Source organism: Abramis brama (genome assembly GCF_963993115.1).
Source record: "Abramis brama genome assembly, chromosome: 1".
Classification (NCBI taxonomy): Eukaryota; Metazoa; Chordata; class Actinopteri; order Cypriniformes; family Leuciscidae; genus Abramis; species Abramis brama.
This window is the reverse complement of record NC_139963.1, coordinates 5,150,444-5,170,669: the sequence shown is the minus strand read 5'-3', so window position 1 is coordinate 5,170,669 and position 20,226 is coordinate 5,150,444. Positions and strand designations below refer to the sequence as shown.

The 20,226-nt window shown below is 38.5% G+C and overlaps 1 protein-coding gene across 1 annotated transcript in view; it reads left to right on the top strand.

Annotated features, from left to right (window-relative positions):
* cep112 (centrosomal protein 112) overlaps positions 1–20,226 on the top strand; it is a gene marked incomplete at its 3' end in the record, with an annotated part of 211,975 nt that overhangs the window by 58,489 nt on the left and 133,260 nt on the right. The window contains exons 13-17 of the mRNA XM_084108946.1: positions 3,301–3,455; positions 3,622–3,751; positions 6,676–6,768; positions 7,808–7,867; positions 10,352–10,431. Coding sequence (XP_083965072.1) covers positions 3,301–3,455; positions 3,622–3,751; positions 6,676–6,768; positions 7,808–7,867; positions 10,352–10,431 — 518 coding nt within the window. The remainder of the gene's footprint in view (positions 1–3,300; positions 3,456–3,621; positions 3,752–6,675; positions 6,769–7,807; positions 7,868–10,351; positions 10,432–20,226) is intronic.

Below are 20,226 nucleotides of genomic sequence, written 5' to 3'. Positions count from 1 at the left end.
TTGACAGGAGTGGCACTCTTAATGCTTCAATGATAAGAATGCCTGAATGGAGAATAATAAGGAATTGTCCTTTTTCCCAAAGCAAAGCACAAGCAATATGATTCAACACAAAGCAAACATAATGACATTCGCATTGTCTTTCTTATTACCTATTTTTTTCTATTCAGTATTCACCAACACGGCAGGGCTGTTACTCATTTCACATGCAAAGAGGTTTGCCAGTCTAAGTGGCCACAATTCTTGTTGAAAATAACCTCGATAATAAGACTTAAAAGTGTATCTATTTAAGTGTACACAAAAAGTGTAGAGTATGCCCCTATAAAATCGAGCAGATTAACACAGTTTGAGTCAACAAAATGTCAGCTTGAAAGGGGAATGAGATACGCTTTTAGTTTCTCTTTGTTTGGGTCGAGTATTCATAAAACAATTGTTGATCCGTATCCTCAGAGATGATACAGTACGTGTGTAGAAAAGCACACACAATCTCAACCTCCTCCTGGCCACTGAGACGTGCTCTCAGATGAGGGCATGTGTGATTGAGAGGATAAAGACGTGTCCCATGTCACCTGCGGATCTGACTGTAAGAGGGCGTTATCACGATCTCAATCACTGTTACATCAGCAGCTGACTCTCAGAGTATTTACTTGAATTGGTTTAACACCAAATTTACTTTACAATGTCCTTGTTACATGTGTTTAGCATAGTAAATTATGCATAATTACATGCAACTAACCCTCAACCAAACCCTAATCCTACCCTAACCATATAGTAAGTACATGTAGTTGCTTAATATTACTCAGTACTTAAATATATAATAACAACGACACCTTAAAATAAAGTGTAACCTATTTTTCTTACCCCACTCTCCCCTACCCAGTGTTTGAAGTATGATTCAGAAAATGGAAATAACAGTAGGATGGTATGAATGGCTCAGACGATTGTATGTGTGTGTGCCATCAGGGTCAGTGTATTATTTACAAGCGTGCGTCATAGCACAAGTCTCACTCTTTCAGATCATGCCGCATTTCACACTGGGAATTAACAAAGGCCTATTTTCCAGAGTTTCGACACTGACGTCGCCATCAGAAAGCTGTGCTTTTCAACACTGGCCACTTTCATCATCTGAACTATGTATCTTCAATCAATAATCTGTCATCGTTCATATCAGCCTGCATTCCACCCGCCACGCACGGGACAGTGGCCTCCATTAACGATGAGACGCGAGTGTGTGTGTATGTGTGTGTCTGAGCGCTGTCTGGTTTTGGTTTAACAGCTCTTGCTGTCCCATGGAAAGTTTCCCCCTTCCTGTATTTCATCAGATACGGTTGTCTCATTTTCAAATGAAGACCATCCTAGATCCTAGATGTTCTTTTGAGGGCTGAGCTATGCTTTAATGCTGGTCTGCTTCACATGCCTTTTTTATATTCAATCCCAGCATGCTCTGGGTTGTGCTAAAGAACAGAGGCCCACAGGTGCATCAGATTTGAAAGATGATCTTTGAAGGTGGGTGAGGATGGTGTGGTGGCCATGAATGCTGTTAGAAAGCTGTTTAAGCTCACTGTTACTGAACTGTTCAACTTTCACTATCACATCTACAGAAGAATTCCCCATTCAGGAGGGCTCCACTGCCGTCGTCTGTTGTCTCGGTGCTAGGAAGCTACTGTGAAGCTGTAGTGTGTAAAGATTCAAGCGACTCATATTAGGGATGCACAGATATGAAACTTTTGGCCGATACTGATAACCGATATTTCTTTCAATTTGAAAGCCGATAACCGATATATATATATTTATTATTTTTGAGAGCCTGATTACAAAAACAAAAGTCTCACCATTAAAATCCGTGTCCCAAGCACAATTATAATGATGTTCTCATTATAATTTTATGTAGCTTATATGACAGGCTTGTGCTGCACATTTTTGTGAACATCTCACTGAACTTTATTTTCCTTTTTGAAATGATTTCAATCATATTTCAAGCAATTCAAAACCATCATGTTGAACAGTGCGCATCTGAAGCGTCTCAGCTGAAGGGAATAATCCATTATTTATCGGCTTTAATACATCGGACAAATGTTCTTATCGGGCCGATAACGATAACTTTGAAAATCAACATATATCGGCCGATACCGATATGTTGGCTGATATATCGTGCATCCCTATATTTTTAAACCCTATAATTTTTAATCAACTACACTCAAACTACACTTTTGAGCCACGTTGGTTATGATAATAACTACTGAAGAACAGCTCACGACATTGAAACTATGTAAGGGGGCCATAACTTTTGCAATAAAACACTATTTATGTATTTACTGTACTTACTTATTTAGTGACAGAATTAAACTTGAACAGATAGATTTACATTCAAAAACAAAAAACTCTAAAGCATTAAACAAAATATTTGTTTCTACATGAACATAAGTGCAACATTTTGTTTAAAAATTGTTATTACTGTACTGAACTAACACTGAACTAAATTAAAGGTACAGTTCACCCAAAGATGAAAACGTTATCATCATTTACCTCATGTTGTTCCAAACCTGTATGAATTTATTTCTTCTTTTGAACTAATAAGATATTTTGAAGAATGTTGGTAGCCAGACAGTTGACGGTATTCATTGACTTCCATTTTTTTATTTTTTTTTATGATTTTCATTTTTGGCTGAACTATCCCTTTAAGCTAAATAACCACACAGTTGTCTTCTATAGAGCTGCTTTATATAGCTGAACATTTGTTTCATAATTGCTGAGTTTTGCAACATTAACACTATTTTCACGTTTATCACTGTGAAGTTTCTTATATTGTGTAAAGTACTATATTAAAAGCACTATAGATATAGTACTATATATTAAAGCACTATAGATAACCTTTTTTTTTCACCTTGGATCCTATTTCAAGGTTTGCGTTCTCGAGCCCCAAACACTGTTGTTGTGCGTTAAACACATTAAAAGTTTTCAGTTAAAACAGTGTCATATAAGCGGCCCCTAAGTTAATAACTAATGATCTTTGCAACGAAAGTGAATCAATCAATCAAAACTAACTTTAGCTGGACAGTAACTTTATTCTAGAGCTGCTGTAAAGCCAAAACAATCTCTGCTACTGTAATTTCCTATTATCACTGTAAAGCTGCTTTGAAACAATCTATATTGGTAAAAGCGTTGTAGAAATGAAGGTTACTTCACTTGATTAAAAAAAAATGTTTTGCAGCAATAGAAATCTGTGAATATTTTTGGATCTGTGATATTTTTTAATGAGCTGGTTCATTTGTATGAACTGTCTGTCTCTTTGCCTTCCTCCAGGAGCAGATGGTGCACGAGCTAGAGTCACGGGTGAAGCAGCTCTCCGTGGAAGTGAAGAGCGGGAACCTGCTCCGGCAGAAGGTCACGCAGGAGAAAGCCGAGTTAGAGATTCAGATCGCCTCCATCAGCGCTGAGCTACAAGAGGCCAACCACAGGTACGAGAAATCCTGCCAGGCTCAGATGCGACTGATCGCAGGTGCAGAGATCTGATGTGACCGATCGTAAACACGCCTGACATCTATCCTTAACCTATGATGCAGTCCCACAATGCATTGCAGTTAGTGAAAATGCTTGTGTGTGGTGATTGTGTGTGTTCTTCAGGGCTGTGTCCCTGCAGATTGAGATGGAGAAGATGAGAGACCAGCATGAGGACTCGCTGCAGAAACTCCAGGCCAGACACGACGCAGACATGAGCCACTTCCAGCAGGAACACACACTCTCTGCAGCCAAGGCATCTGCACTCACCTCTCACACCTTACACATGCGTTACTCACTTTTATTTCCGGTGGTAGTCGACAGATTCACTTTTACTGATATACAAGCTTAGGAATGATTCCTGGGGCCATTTAGACATTATGTTAAAGGTCCCATGACATGCTACTTTTTGTAGGCTTTAATATAGTCCTTAGTGGTCCTTAGTACTGTATCTGAAATCTCTTTCCAAAAATTCAGCCTCAGTGCAGAATTATAGCCACTACAAGCCAGTCCCAGAATGAGCTTCCTTCAGACGGGCCGTTTCGGTGTCTGTAGCTTTAAATACTAATGAGGAGGAGAAAGGCGGCGCAAGGTGGAGGGTGGGTGTGGCCTTGACCATCTTGCGCAACGGTACCATGCATATTTGTTTATGTTGGATATATTGCAATGGCACGAAGACGCAGTCGTTCAAGCATTTCAGTTTGACCCAGAATCTGATCCAGATGGAGAAGCAACGGATGAAGAAGTTGCAACTCAGCGGCTCCAGCAGGACGTTTCCGAATGTTTAGTTTAAAATATTATGTCTGGATACGGTACTTTATTCGGATGGTTTACAGTTATTATCATGTAGCTAACGCGAACCTACTGTTGCCTTTTCATGAGAGATCTGTAACGTATGTAATTTATCTTATTACAATTACATCAAGCTCTGCGATCTTGAAATGCGGATATCGCGCGCGCCATATAACCAACAGGAAAACTGTTATCCACATAACAAAGCGTCACTCACGTTACAGTGTGTGTATTCACACACACATACTTGATGCTGTCTACCTTTACATTAGCGCAAGTAACTGCATAGCTAATGTGACAGCCACATTCTACGTGTAACAAGCTAGGTAACCATAAACAGTAAAGCAACACACTTATATATCATTTGTTGACTTACTTGTCCGAGGTGTGTAGCTGTGTGTACCCTTCGGTGTTCATTTGTACATTCAATTATTGAGCAATTATTATGCTTCGCTCGCTCAAAAGCCATGATATCTCTCGTGGACAAACTAAAATAGCGCGCGCGCGTTCTACTTCCTAGCTCATTTTCTCATGGGCGAGAAATATTCTCTGGGCGGGCAAAGCAGAGAAAGGGGAGGTAACATTTCTCCTTATAACGTCATAAGGAGGAGATTCAAGATCAGCCCGGTTGAGCTTCCATTTTCTCAAAGGCAGAGAAAAATAACAAAAGCTCGATTTACACCGATTAGAATTTCTAGAAACTTTGGGACCATATACAGGCTAGGGGAACTCATATTAATGTTAAAAAACCTCAGAAAGTGGAAATTTCATGTCATGGGACCTTTAAGACAGTGTGTTAAGATCTAGTGTGACCCAGTAGCAGTTAGTCAAGGGATGGTTAGTCTTACTTTTCGTTACCAAATTAGCCTAATCTGTGTTTTTATGTAACTGACTTAAACAAGTTATGAACAGTCTTAAAGAAAAAAATGTGATGACTAACTTGTAAGACTAGTCTTAGCGGTTTATGCAAGATGTATTAGCTCTGATCCGACAGCTACTGCATCCTAACCCAAATGGAGTGACTGAACTTAAATTTAACTATATTGCTACTTACATGAAGTATAAATGTAAGATTAGGACATATTAGGACTTCTAAGATATTCTAACAACCACAAAAATGCTCAGTACACACAAATATTAAGTGTTTTTCTGTCCTACAAAAAAGTATATGTTTGTTTGTAATGATTCCCTGTGCTTGTCAAAAAAAATCTGTGCTATTAGTCTAGATCTGGCTGATTTTATTGACCGTTCTTCCATTGAACGAGTGAACTATAACCCCTTTCACACAGCAATCCCGGTAAATTACCGTAAAATTGCCAGAACGACTTTACCGGTAAATTCAAAAATACTAATGAACCTTATTGTAAAGTGTTACCATTTTATCGCTAACTGTTCCAGTGAGTTGTTGACAATCTCTTCATCCGCCCGGACGAGGAGAAGCGCTTTAGTTTCGGTATCATTTGTAAACAGCGCTGAGTAAACGCATCATCTGCGTCGTCATTAATGAATGACTCCGAGCCGTTGCTCTTTCAACAGCTTCTGATTGGCCCTAATCACTTCTTACGTCAGCGAGTTCTGACCTCGTACATGCAAAACACCGGTAATCTTCATTCCGCGTTCATATAACGGTAATTTACTGGTAATGTTACAACTTCCCTTACTGGTAAATTGCCAGAACTTTTTACTGGTTTATTTGAAAAGGTCCCGTTCACACATGATCTGTTACGGTAATTTACCGGTTTATTTGGAAAGGTCCCGTTGACACATGATCTGTTACGGTAATTTACCGGTAAAGACTGTGTGTGTGAAACGGGCTTATAAGTATGATGTTTAAACTCACTTAAAGAAACTTTCAGTATAAAAACTATTAAAAAAGAAATTATATTAATGTAATTTAAATATAATTCAGAGTGTACTTTAATGAACTAAAAAGTAAGCTAAAACTAGTAAACTAACAGTATACCTATAAGTTCATTTATAGTATAGTTCACAGTTTAGTTGAAATGCGAAAGAAAAGCTTGTAAACTAATTGTGTGCTAAAAGTCTACTGCTTAAAATGCACTAAAAAGTATACTTGTATAACCTAAAAAGTGTGGCAATTTAGTCCCGAGTATTGAAATAGTACACATACAATAATACTAGTACACAATCATTTTAGTATCCTTACTGCATAAAGTATACCTGGAAAATATACTCTGACTTTTATATGTATATACACTAAAATGAACCTGAGGTATACTCCTCTTTTGTCTTGTTGTCTACTGAGGGGTCTTTACGTCAGGAGGATGTTTGTGATGAAAATCAGCTCACTAGGTTTAGAAACGGAGCCAATCTTTTTAAGTTTATGGTTTCATAGCATTTTGTGAATGTAGTGTGTGTGTCTGTCAGGCATCGGAGGCGATTGAGGGTTTGGAGCAGACTGTGATCCTCCTGAAACAGCAGATTCAGGAGACTGAAAACAGGAGACAGAGACAGCTCAGGGTCAGTAGCTCACACACACTCGTCACACACATCACGCTATCTTATAGTGGGTATAGTGGATGTTCATACTGCTGGTTGTCCTCGTTATTGGTGGGATTCACAGTTAATACAGTAACACACACAGTAAGGCACATCTGGTTGCTGTATTTCACAGGGCCAATCCACTGACTTCATTTCCATTGACAGTCACTGCATCACATCACTGCTTATTTGCGTAATGTTAAAAGCCCAAATCAGATTTTGCTGCCAACTCTCAATGAAAACTAACGACCAGTTGCTTTGTCATGCAAATCATGCAAATCCGTCAGTGTGAACGACCCGGTGCAAGTCAGTTCATCGGCTCATGTTATTCCAGAGAAATCAAATTGGTCTTCATAATATTTTTGCCAGTGTGTAATAACTTGCTTTGCCCCCGAAGCTCTTTTCTTTATTGTCAGACGTCACCATGTGCCCTCTTACTTGTCAAACCCTTTCCAAACCCTTTATCACCATCCAATGAAATCCACATGGATAAACTCAAAACTGACGTTTTTGAAATATGCCAGTAAAATGGTTTCGCGATTGTCGTTCCATGATGGCTTTATGTGTGAATGACAATTATTGATTATTATGCTGTCAAACGTAACGGCTCAAAACAAGTGAGGACAACTCCTTATTGTTTGTCTGTTTATCTGTTTTGTTTTGCTTTGCTTTCTTATGCTTGGTTTTGTTTTGTTTTTTCATTTGCTTTTTTTTTTGCCTTTCTTTCTTATGCTTTTTTTTGTTTTGTTTTGTTTTGTTTGCTATGTTTTGCTTTGATTTATTATGCTTTTTTAATTTGCTTTGTTTTGCTTTTCTTTATTATGCTTTGTTTTGGTTTGGTTTGGTTTTGCTTTGATTTATTATGCTTTGTTTTGTTTTGCTTTCTTATGCTTTAATTTAATTTAACTTCTTAACTTAACTTAACTTAACTTAACTTAACTTAACTTAACTTAACTTAACTTAACTTAACTTAACTTAACTTAACTTAACTTAACTTGATTTGATTTGTTTTGTTCAGGACCAAGAGAATAAGATGCAGCAAGAGATCACAGATCTGCAAAACAGCACTGCCAAAAAGGTAATTAATTTAATCAAAAACTCTGTACAATATTATTTAAAAATATGATATGGCTTAAGTGTTTGGACTTGTCATTATTTGTGCTGCTGCCCTCGATTGAATATTTGGTCTTCTAAGCCTCTTCTGGTTGTCTATTAGGGGTCAGCCTAGTCATTATACAGCATAATGAAATATCAAAGCAAGAGTCATTGATTATAAAGAAACGTACAGACTCTGTGTGCCTGCTCTCAGTAAGTGTGGTTTAGTGAGGTGAGTTGCCTGATTGAAAAAATCCTGTTCACTTTCATTCGAGCCAGGTTTTTTTTTTTTTTTTTTTTTTTACATTGATTTGCACATATTAAACTTTTGATTATTCACACCAAACTTTATAAGTTTAAAGCCCTAGTTATTATATTGCAACAATTATAATAAACTTGAAAAGAGACTGACCAGTCTTCATAATCAGCAGCAGTCTCAGAAGCAGTATAAGCCGAAGCAGGCCGTTTTAGTTAGACATAAAAGCATTTCCTCTGCTCTCAATTGCCCTAGTTCACTTTGATGAAGGGAAGATTTGAGGCTGTAAAATCGAGTGATCGTTACAAGGGCCCTGCTTCCACCTGGCATTAAAGGGATAGCTCACCCAAATCATCATTTACTCTCCCTCAAGCTGTTCCAAACCTGTATGAGTTTCTTCTGTTGAACTAATAAGAAGATATTGTGAAGAATGTGGATAACCAGACCAGTTGATGGACCCCATTGACTTCCATAGTAGAATAGAAATACCGTCTTCTACCGTCGTCTACCATCTTCTTTTGTGTTCAGTAGAAGAAACTCAGACAGGTTGTTTCATCAAGACACACGAATTTCAAGTGCAACACACGAATACCATATTCATTCATTCACATTTATTTGTATAGCGCTTTTCACAATACACCTCGTTTCAAAGTGCACAAGTCCACATTACAATTTAGAGTGATCTGTTATCAGAGGTGACTGTCTAAGTTATGTATTTCAGAAATGTACATAAATCACACAGTTAGCTAAAAATGTACTAATTTAAACAATGTGATAATTTAAGGCAGAAATAATGAGCTCATTGAAGTAATGAATACATGTTTGTTAACAAATGATTATGACATTATGACATTTTAGGGTGTATTTGTTACACTGTAATTATACATTACACTATAACATTACATGATTAGGGTTTGGTTTGGTTTAGGGTTAATTGCATGTAATTATGCATGAGTAATAGTTATTACTATAGTGACTACATGTAACATATGTGACAATGACACTATAAAACAAAGTATTACTGAAAATTGTAGCATTGTCAACAACAATTTCATGTTACATGACTACGATTTCCACTGCAACCGTTTCAATTCAACAGTGAAGTTTAAATCACTTGTTTGGTGCGCAAAACCCATAAAAACCACACGTTAAGTGAGTGCCGGCGAGTAGCGACTAGCGTTTCGCTACAAATTTGATGTAGTCGCAAAAATCTTTGACTTCCTCCGAATGTGATTTCAGTGCTTCGATCACAAGACGCTTTAGACCTCGTTTCCTCCTGTATTTAGCGCTGGCCACCTGTCAAGTCACCTTTATTGATACAACTATTATGAAAATCTGGAATCTGAGGGTGCAAAAAAATCTAAACATTGAGAAAATCTCCTTTAAAGTTGTGCATTTATGTTGGCGATTGTGCTGCATTCACTCACAAAAATACATGTTTTATATATTTACAGTAGGAAATTTACAAAATATCTTCATGGAACATGATCTTTACTTAATATCCTAATGATTTTTGGCATAAAAGAAAAATCAATAATTTTGAGCCATACAATGTATTGTTGGCTATTGCCACAAATATACCCGTGCGACTCGAGACTGGTTTTGTGATCCAGGGTCACATATAATGGTGTCAATGCAGGCAGATCAATAATATTGTTGAATATCAAATTAAATGTCCCCAATTAAGCAAGCCAAAAGCCAAAGGCAAAAAAAGGTGACAGTAGCAAGGAACCAAAACTACATCAGAAAAGAAAAAAACCCGAATGATTTGCAAATGTGATCAGACCACTAAAACGCCAGGTGGAAACAGGACCAAGTTGGTATTTGTCAAGTGTTTCCTCAAATGAAAGGGGAGCGTAACGGGACAGTAATAGACCCGACCTGATTGCCCCACTAATTATGAGACTTAATAGGAGCTGCTCCCTTTCAAACGTCTTCAAAGCTGCAGAACTGTCATAAAAAGGGCCGCTTTAATAATTGTCCCGACACAATCAGGCGAAGGTAAGTTTTAAGATCAGCCTCAGACACCTGGTGCCGTCTTCAAAGGGCCGGTCCGGTTATAAAGCAGGACCTCTGTCAAGGGCACATCTGCAAAGCACAGGCCGTATATACACCTGCAGGCCAGCACGCGACCTCTGACCTTTACTAAATCAGATCAGCTCTGTTGAGCTGTGCTGTTGAAAGCCCGTTGAGTGATTGACACTGTCCCAGTTGCAGACGCTTCAGGCCCAGCTGGAGAAGGAACGGGTCGAGAGCAAGAGGAAGATCAGCAAGATGGAGGACTCGCTCAGGTAAGGCCTGCCAAAGCCTTTATTACAGTCTCCTCTTTAAACCGGACACTATACCGGTCAAACTTTTGACTTTTAAATTTTTTTGCCAACGTTGGAGAATCACTGCTGGACTGAGTCAAATCTTCTGCCAGAATTTCGTCGGAGTAAAATTTGATCGCAGCGGTCATTAATCGGCTGTCGGTGAACATGTCAAACTAACTAACGTTCAAAGACTCCAGATCTTAGCCAAGTCTCAGACGGCCAAATCGCATCCGAAAATCGCTCAGTGTGAACCCCGCTTTATATCCAGCAGTGCTCCTGTATTGTCGAGTGCTAGCAGAGGCCAGTGAAATGTGAACAATGCTGTGGTCTGGACTGGATTATGGGGCTGTTGAAGAGGCTCTGCTCTAAGTCCTGTTTTGGGAAGGCCATCTCCTGGCCCACAGCGGAGTCTTTAGATGTGGAGCCCGTTCCCAGCCGCAGGAATGCATCGGGAGATGTGGAAGTGGTTAGCATGGCGTTCTGAGGGGAAGCTCACAGGGTTTGTGTATCGGGTGCAATCACACACTTCAGGTTGGTTCGTCTAGCCTCGCTTTTTCACCGTCACTCACTGGAAAAGAGAGCAAAACTCTGCGTGCCACGTTTAACGTACACACCACTTGTTGAGTTTAAGACTGTTGAGGTTGATGGTGTCAACAGCTGTTTTTCTCTCTGCTATCACTATACCGTTGCAGGTATTTTGAAATCATGCATTTCAATTTGTCAAATGGCTTCAGTGTATGTAGATATGCTTGTGATATATGAGGATACAGCAGCATGTACACAGCTAACAGAGTTTTGTTATAAGAACGTTCTCCAAATATTCAGTGTTGGTTCTGGGAACGTAAAAGTCCAATTTTCTTGACGTTAGAGGAACGTGTTTTAGGAGGTGTGATGTTCCTCAAACGTTCTTTCAACTTAATTTTGATCAACAATTCAATATTCTAGGAACGTTGATTTGTAATATTCCAAGAACATAAAAATGTCCAGTTTCCTGAATGTTAATATAATGTTATTTAAAGGTTAGTATGATGTTTTTGAAACGTTCTTTCAATCATTCAAACACCGGCTGTGAACAAGCACTGAAAGAAAGAGAAATAAGAACACAAACTACAACTTTATTCAGACACAGCCTTATGCCTGGTTCAGATTACACAATTTTTTTGTCTGTTACGAAAGTCCCTGTGTCAGATTACACGATTTTGACTCCTAAAATCTTGTCTTGTCATGGACAAGAAACATGTCAGACTACACGTTGCTTTCCGACCAGTCATCGCGTGCCGTCTCACACACACACATTCACTCGCACACATACACACGCACTCACACACACACACACTCGCGCACACACTCACTCACTCTTGACGGAACCGTCGTGGAGGACCGAAAAAAAAATTCAACATGTTAGTCTTTTTATCGCGATGTCGTGAATCATCGCAGACGCGACGACGGTTGTCGCCCACTATGACACACTATACGAAATGAAACGATCGAATCTTGCGTCCCGACGCCCGTTGTCATTTACGAATCCCCACGACACCCTACGTCAAACGGATCGTGCCAAAATCGGGCTAAAATCGTGTAACCTGAATCAGGCATTAGATGAACTGAAGATAAAAGACATTAACTCTCTGAAGATCTGATGAAACAACTCCACAAACAGCATTACCAGCTTCACTTATTACTAACCAGACTGACTTTATTTCTGTCAGACGTCTACAGAAGCTCTTATTGAGAATTAACAGAGGTTTAGATGTTGATGTTGGTTGAAAATGTTTAGTTGAAAATGTTTAGGTCATCATTATGATGATCAGTGTTTGCTTTAGTTGACTTTGGTTAAGTTACTTTTTTCCAGTAATTGCAGGTGCTTTCAGAAAATGTCTGCATTAATGTTCAAACGACTGCATCATTACTCAATCCCAAAACTGCGTGCCACATTTAACGTACCCACCAGGCACAGATTTGAGGTTATTTACATTGTCTAAACATTGGTGGAAAACTCACCATTTAGGTTGAAGAATGACATCAGGTTGGATTCGGCCCACTTGATGAGCTCATTATTTGCTGTTTGTTTGTTTGTTTGTTTGGCCCTTGTCCTGGTTTATCACGCACTCTTGGCAGCAACCACACGTTTAATTGGATTTCAGTCATTAACTCCGCCAGTGGACATGTGACATCATCGTCGCCTGGAGCACAAGACTTGGGACTGAATTAATCGTTTTTACAAGAATACCTTTGCTTGACACACTTTCAGATTTGTTTTTTTCGTCGCTTTGCATCACTTTTCATCAGCACATTTTTTGGGATCGAAAGCAATAGAGGAAGCTGTACTGTAAATTTAAAGGATAAACTACATACAGAAAGCTAGCAAAGAACGTTCCCCATCATAGTCAAAGTGCACGCTTAATAAAACTCAGTATTTTCAGTGATTGGTCACTGGCTGACTAAAACTAAATTAAGAAATATAGGTTACACTTTACAATAAGGTTCATTAGTTAACATGAACTAAGAATGAACAATACTTTTACAGCATTTATTAATCTCAGTTAATGCTAATTTCAACATTTACTAATACATTATTAAAATCAAAGGTTGTATTTGTTAGCATTAGTTAATGCACTGTGAACTAACATGAGCAAACAATGAACAGCTGGATTTTTATTAGCTAACATTAACAAAAATTAATAAATACTGTAACAAATGTATTGCTCATTGTTAGTTTATGTTAGTTAAAATATTATCTAATGTTAACTAGTGAATCTTATTGGAAAGTGTTACCGAAATATAGTTATGACTGAAGGATTTTTGTCATGCCATGTGAAGCTCTGCATGATCCAATAGTCTGGTATGACTATTATATATTTTTGTAGTCCAAAACCTGAAACGAGTTAGCATTTTAGCACTTTCAGATCCTTTGTCCTGGAGTCAATTGGTTATTTGAATGTGTTTTTGGTTAAATGGCTGAAATAAGGTCTGTGATGAACACAAGCTCAAGATATTTCCAGGTTTTATTCCATGATATAAAATACTTCAGTAAAAAAGGTGATTGCTAACAAGTGGCTTAATAGGACTACAAAGGTTGTCGGGGGCATTAAATGTCACCACACCGAACAGGTATACTCATCACTTGACCAATTTCACAGCCTTGTTTTGTTTATAATCACGCTTTTGCAAACTACTCTAAGTCAATTCTATTCTAAAGGGTCGTTCACACCATAGAACAATAACTATAATGATAATTATATTTGCGATAACGGTCTGTTTATTCTAAGCTCGTGCGCTGCGGTTTCAAAGTGTGTTCAACATCATTGAACATGTTTTTGCTGTTCTTGTTGCATTTCCACGGCTTTAACCAGCCGATGTTCTCAGCATGCTGTGTTTAGAGTGAAGCCAGTGTAATCGAGCTAATAATCTAGCTGACGTAGTCAATATAGTGGAACAAAAACAACACCTAGTCTTTTTCACCGCATCTTTAAAGGAAGTTTTCAAGTTTTCAAGCTTTCAAGACAATGTTGTCGAAACCTGAGGTAACGTTAATACTTCTCACCATTTATTCAGAGTGAATGAACGACTGTTTTCCATCTCCATTTTCTTGAAAAGAGCCTTGACTTGTCAAACACTGCTGGATTTTTCTGGACCTCGGCGATTAGCTTCTCCGCAATGTCGTCTGCCATTTTAAATGCGCAAGCCCTTAAATTAGAATGGATTCTGATTGGCTGTCAGTGTTTTTTATCGTTCAACCGCTGGAAAAAAATCATTCTGAAAGTGATCCTACGATATCGTTCCTCTATATCGTTATCGTTACAGCTGTGGTGTGAACTCTGCTATTCTTTAATACTGAAAACGATTTTTAGAACTACATCTTTATTGTTATCGTCCTTGTTGTGAACGGGCCTTAACTCAGTTGCTGAAAGCTTAATGATGCTGGTGTTGGAGTGCGACCGTGGTGTAGTTTGTTGTTTAGCGCTTTACTTAGTATTTAGGCTTCAAAATTCATAAATGTGTTGTTCATTTGAGAAGATTATCACGATGTACAAAACATGTAAGAATCATAAAGTTTCGTTGGTCACATAGCTTCCCTTACAGCAACATAGACAGTTATTTTCCACAATAATCCAACAGCCAGTGGAAAAATCCTTTTGTCGAGGGAAACCAGTGTGATGCTGACTTCCAGGTTGACCCACAAAAGTACATCATTACTGAAATGCTCTAGTGTAATAGACTGAATTAGGATGTCTTTAGCACCAAAGGTTTTGTATCATCATCAATTATTAGTATAATACAGGACGGATTGAATTCAATGTTGATTCATGATCTAACATGAAGTTTGCTACAATATTTTATTTCTTTGCATCACAAATGATCCAGTTTTAGTAACGAACCTCCCGGCAGTTTATTGTTGGCTCTCTTGAAAAAAAAAAGCACTGAAATAGGACAGCTATTAAACGAAAGAAATCAGGTCTGGCTGTCATTGGCACATATGTAATTTAAAACCATTCCAGGACGTTTTGCATGTCTTGTTTCTGTACAGCACAGCGCTTCCTTTCATCTGCTGAATTGTGTTTTTTCCCCCCTATGCTGTTGCTTTAAAGTGTCGAGATGAAACGAGTGCCTTTATCTGACGTACGTGTTAGTGCGCCAGACACACACGGCTGAGGATGAATAAATTAGCCCCGCATGAGCAATGAACAACACAGATGCCCATTTGTGTCAATAGGCAGGCGCATTTACGCCGCGGTCCTCATCGAGCTAATTAAACAGTCATTGGGCTAACGAGCACCCAGGATCCCCGGTCTGGTTCCTACCTGCCGTTCAGGGTCTTTTGGCCGCTTTAAAGTCAGCGCTGAACTTCAAACAGCCAGCCAGCGCACACATCAAGAGAGCAACGCTTGATAGCAGAGATCAGAGGATGAGCGGAGAAATTTAAACGAGATGAAACCGCATAAAATGCTGGCTGCTCGCCGCATTATATGCTGGCTTGTTGGACACACTTCCACACGCATATGTGTGACAGAGAGGAAATGTATGTGATATTTAGCATCATTTTTGTTGCATATTTAGGCTTTTGCGTGCCCTTTTGATATGCGCATGTGAATTTAAACATGTATATGCATGCAGACACAAGCAGCTGGTGTGCTGTTTGTTTGTCCCGATCCCCCTTCCCATCAAAAGAGGCTCCCCCTTCCCAATGCAAATGAGAATCGGTGCATTGTTTAACTTTCCGTTGCTATGGAAATGCCATAGCGAGCTATCGCACTTGGGAAAAAAAACTAAAAGTTAGCTCTTGTCTGTCTGATCATCAGAGGAAATGCATATACATGACAAACAATTGTGCTCTGAATGTTCACACTTTAGATGTTATTTTGGCGAAAGTGATACAGAACTTCTTGGAGCCGAACCAGGTTTATTTCCTTTCATGTTTGCTTTGCATCTATCCTTATTTAAGCACACATTTCACAAACAGTAGAGTCACATAAACAGGCCAACTCAGTTCCCATCACTGCAAATGGCAGGACAATGTGTTTGTCTTAAAATGCGGCGTGACTGTAAGCGTAAACTCGCATGAGGGGAGTGCCACAGGGATCTGTGCTTGGCCCGACTATGTTGTCCCACGTCTGCAGCTGCGGATCTCTTTGAGTCTCGGCTTCGGCCCAGTCCGGGGGCACATCCCTGGGGGTTCAGAGGCCAACATCAAACGGGCTAATCACTGCAGTCCCGCTGGATCAGACGGAGGATAAGAATAGGCAAGAAAATAAACCAGCTGGCCCTAAACTCGTCCTCGTTTTGAAGACGACAGTGTTGCATTCCCTGGATGAAGTGCAGATTAAACTCATCATTTGTATTTGTGCAAATCTCTACCAAAACATGCATTTGCTGAGCTCCTACAGACATAGAAGAGGCTAATTAATGTCTGTGTGTTGTGAAATTGTCACGTTTGTGTTCAGTTAGTTTCACTTTCTTGGACTCTTAGGGCACGTTAACGAGAAGTTTTTCCTCGGAGTTTTCCGCGTACAGACGACACCATTGTCAAAACGATCCCCGTTCACACGGATCCGCGAAAACGACTAAAAACGCTGTATTCTGCTGCCAGGCCAGTAGATGGCGATGAAACACTATAGACTGAACACGTAACACGCATGTGCATGACGTCGTCGTCTTCACAGATTCACGATTTTGTTGTTTACACAGAGAGTTTTCAAAAACTTGCACTTTGAAACCCGTTTGAAAACGCCAAATTGTTGCGTAAACGAATGGCCAAAACGCCTAAATAGTTGTACAGCCCCTTAGTTTGTTTGTCTTCAGTCACATGTTTCCTTTGTTCTCATTTCCCGCCACTCATCAGTAACCATGGACATTCGTTCATCACAGCTGTTCGTCATTTAGTTCATCATCATGGGTATTTAAGTTGATCACCTTCACTCAGTGTTTGTCCGGTCTCGTTTAGGTTACGCACTGTGTAGGTTGCGTTTTCTTCGTTTACCTGTTCCTGGAATCTCCTGTGAAGCTTATTAAAGTACTATTTACCGTTCAAAGTACTATTCTTTGTTTGCCACAACCCCATGCTGACAGATATGTATTTTTGTCAGTCTGTGTTGATGCTCCGAGCCAGGGAGAGTCCGTTTTTAGGGTGTGTTTGGAATGGCATACTACTCCTACTATTTTTGCATTGTGCCGAGTGTATGAACTTTCTGCTTGCATGTCTGGGTGACCTACTACATTTGCACACTGCATGAAACATTATATCCCACAATGCAGTACAATGCATGCTACCTGACAGTTTATGTACAATATTGGTGTAAAAATTGTACATAATGGTTTGTAAACAGAGATTGTTGGTTTAATATCAGGCCTGGAATACATACATTTGGTGTTAGTTCACAATTATTAGCTCCAACCCATGTTCAGTGTGCAAATTGAACAAAGAAAAAGTGTGCATTGACTTGTACCTGAACTTTAAAAGGGGCTCAAACCTCTTTTTAGATGTGATATAGTGTCTCAGTCAATACACTACATACTACTACTACTACTAATAATAATGTTTTAATATTATGTTAAAATTTATGTTGACGGAAACTGCAGTCGAGCTTTTATTTTGGCAGAAAACTAGTTTTATTTTGGCAAGCAAACACAAAGCCTAATCACACTTTAGATTTTAGTTTTTTGACAGCAATGGCGCAAAACACGACATTAAAGACCTTTTATGTTATTATGAGAAGTTTGAATAAATTCTAGTTAATGAATGGAAAGCATTGAAATCTGTTTGTGGCGGTCAATGCTGATACTGTGATCAATGTATGGGAAGCACTTTACATTAAATGTTGCCATTATTCATTTAAAGACATCGATACTAGATTTATTATTAGCTATAATAATTGTTTAAGGTCTCTTTAAGTTTTTCCAGACAATGAATATGAAGGTGTTTCTTCAACTATGATCACTTTATCACTTTTTTTGCTTCTTTATATATGCAAATTCTACCTTTTGTTATTGTTTTTATATAAAAGTCTTATTTATAAAAAATAAAAAAAACTTATTTGAAATTCAATGCCTAAATAATTTATTTTGGCTATTTTTTCAAATAAATTGTATGTATAGATTGTGTTACTATTCGTTTTTTTTTATCTATTTAGTGTTTAAAAACTGCTAATGTAAGAGTGAAATAAGCATAAACTATTTAATTTGTATACAATTATTCACATACATTGTATACAGTCGTGGTGCTATTTCAGCATAAACAACTCTTTTTTTCTTTTTTTTTATCATTTCCTATAAAGGTTTTGTCAAATTATTCAAAAAGAGTGAGGCAATTTTAATAAATTAATTAATTTGTTTATTTTCGGTTTCGAAAACAATACTAGATATGGAATTAGCCATAGCAAGACGAATACACTCATCATTTTGTTCCAGAAATGTAATTTGGGAAATGTTCTTAATGTTTCAGAAAAATTCTTCATTGCTATTGGACAAATTATATAAACTAGTGAAAGTGCAAGAGTTAATTTTCTAAGTCGCAAAGTGAATGAAACATGTTGAAGAAACACGCGTGACCCCTCATCTCAGCATAAGGATGAGTTTCTTCTCGAGTTGTGTTTGATTGAAAATATGCAGGATTGCTCTTGGCAGTAAACAATTCACATATGTTGCTGTGCAGAAGCTTTCATTTTTGATTGTGGATAGATGATTGAAATCTGATCTCCGCTTTGATCTGCCAAGTTGATTCAAATAGATGCTTGTGCAACTCGCCTAAACACACAGAGAAGTTACCAGGCACGTGACGTTCAGCTGCGTATGTGACAAGAACACACACTTTCATTCCCCTCATCTGTTTTTACTTTTTTGCGATTATCTGCACTATTTTGTTTTTTAAACTTCGCATTGTTTATGAGTTATGGGCCTGCATACATGTGTGTCTAACACATGCCTGATGTTCTGAAGCATTACTATAAATTAATGAATCCAAAGTGTCCAAAAACACATTGAGAGAGAAGGCTGTTGCTAGGAGAGTAACGGGAGGCGTATGAATGGAGAAAACAGCCCGCTGGTTCATGCATCTGAAAGCATTTAAATCCAACACAGTCACACTTTCCACAGAGCATTACATGCATACCATCAGCATCGTCCTGTAGGGGGCGCCACACAAACACACTGATCCACAGGAATAACCTTTCTGTGTGGAGCTGAACACGAAGAACAAATTCCTCATGTTTGGAATTTCCTCTGGAAGTTTTAAAGGGATGCAGATGTTGTTTTCTTGTATCGTACGCAAACCACATCGTTGAATAATCGGCCCACACTTAAAGCAGGAGTGCTTATGGTGTGTGTCATTGCATGTGTCTTTAGCATCGGGAATGACATTAATTAAGAGGCGTCCCTGAGTGTAATCCCACCCAAGAGTCACACACTGATTCAGCAACACACACCCCTGGTGGTCCACACCGTCGTGACAATCGCAAATCAACACCACCATGACCCAGAAAATGTGGGTCAAATAAGTAAATGCATGTCTATTTGGGTCATTTCCAAATTTAAAAGAATAAAACAAACCTTTTAGCAGTTTAGCAGTCAGATTTCACACACGCTTGCCAGATATTTCCTCACCATCAAAGCCTGTCGAAGTGAATCATTTCGACAGCATGCAGGCAGTCTGAAAGAAGAAGAAAAAAATGCATATAGCTGGCACAGAAGCTGCATGTTGATTTCATGATCCTGAACTGTGTTTGCAGTGGAAAACTGGCTCACTGCTCACTGGACTGATATCAGTGTTATGTTGCATTCACTCGACCAGACCTCATCATGCATTTCATTTGGAAAGTGCCGTCCTGTAATCGTCATGTGCATTAAAAACATTTGTCAAGAGGGTGTTGGCTCTGGAAGTGTTTTTTTTTTTTTTTTTTAAGTCATGAACAAAGCCAACCAGCTATAAGGTGAATCACAACACTACAAACTTGTATTTGAAGAAAATAAACAATACAGTGTACTTAACGAGGGAATCAACTACAAAACCATGATGCATTGTGAATGACAATCAAATAAAAAATGATAGAAAACTAGGTAACACTTTATTTTACAGTGTCCTTGTTACATGTACTTACCGTAGTAAATTACGCACAATTACATGCAACTAACCCTCAACCAAACCCTAATCCTACCCTAACCCTATAGTAAGTGCATTATTATTACTCAGTACTTAAATATATAATTACACTGTAGCAATGACACCTTAAAATAAAGTGTAACTGAAAACTATTAATTGAAAGTTGTTGATTATATCTATAG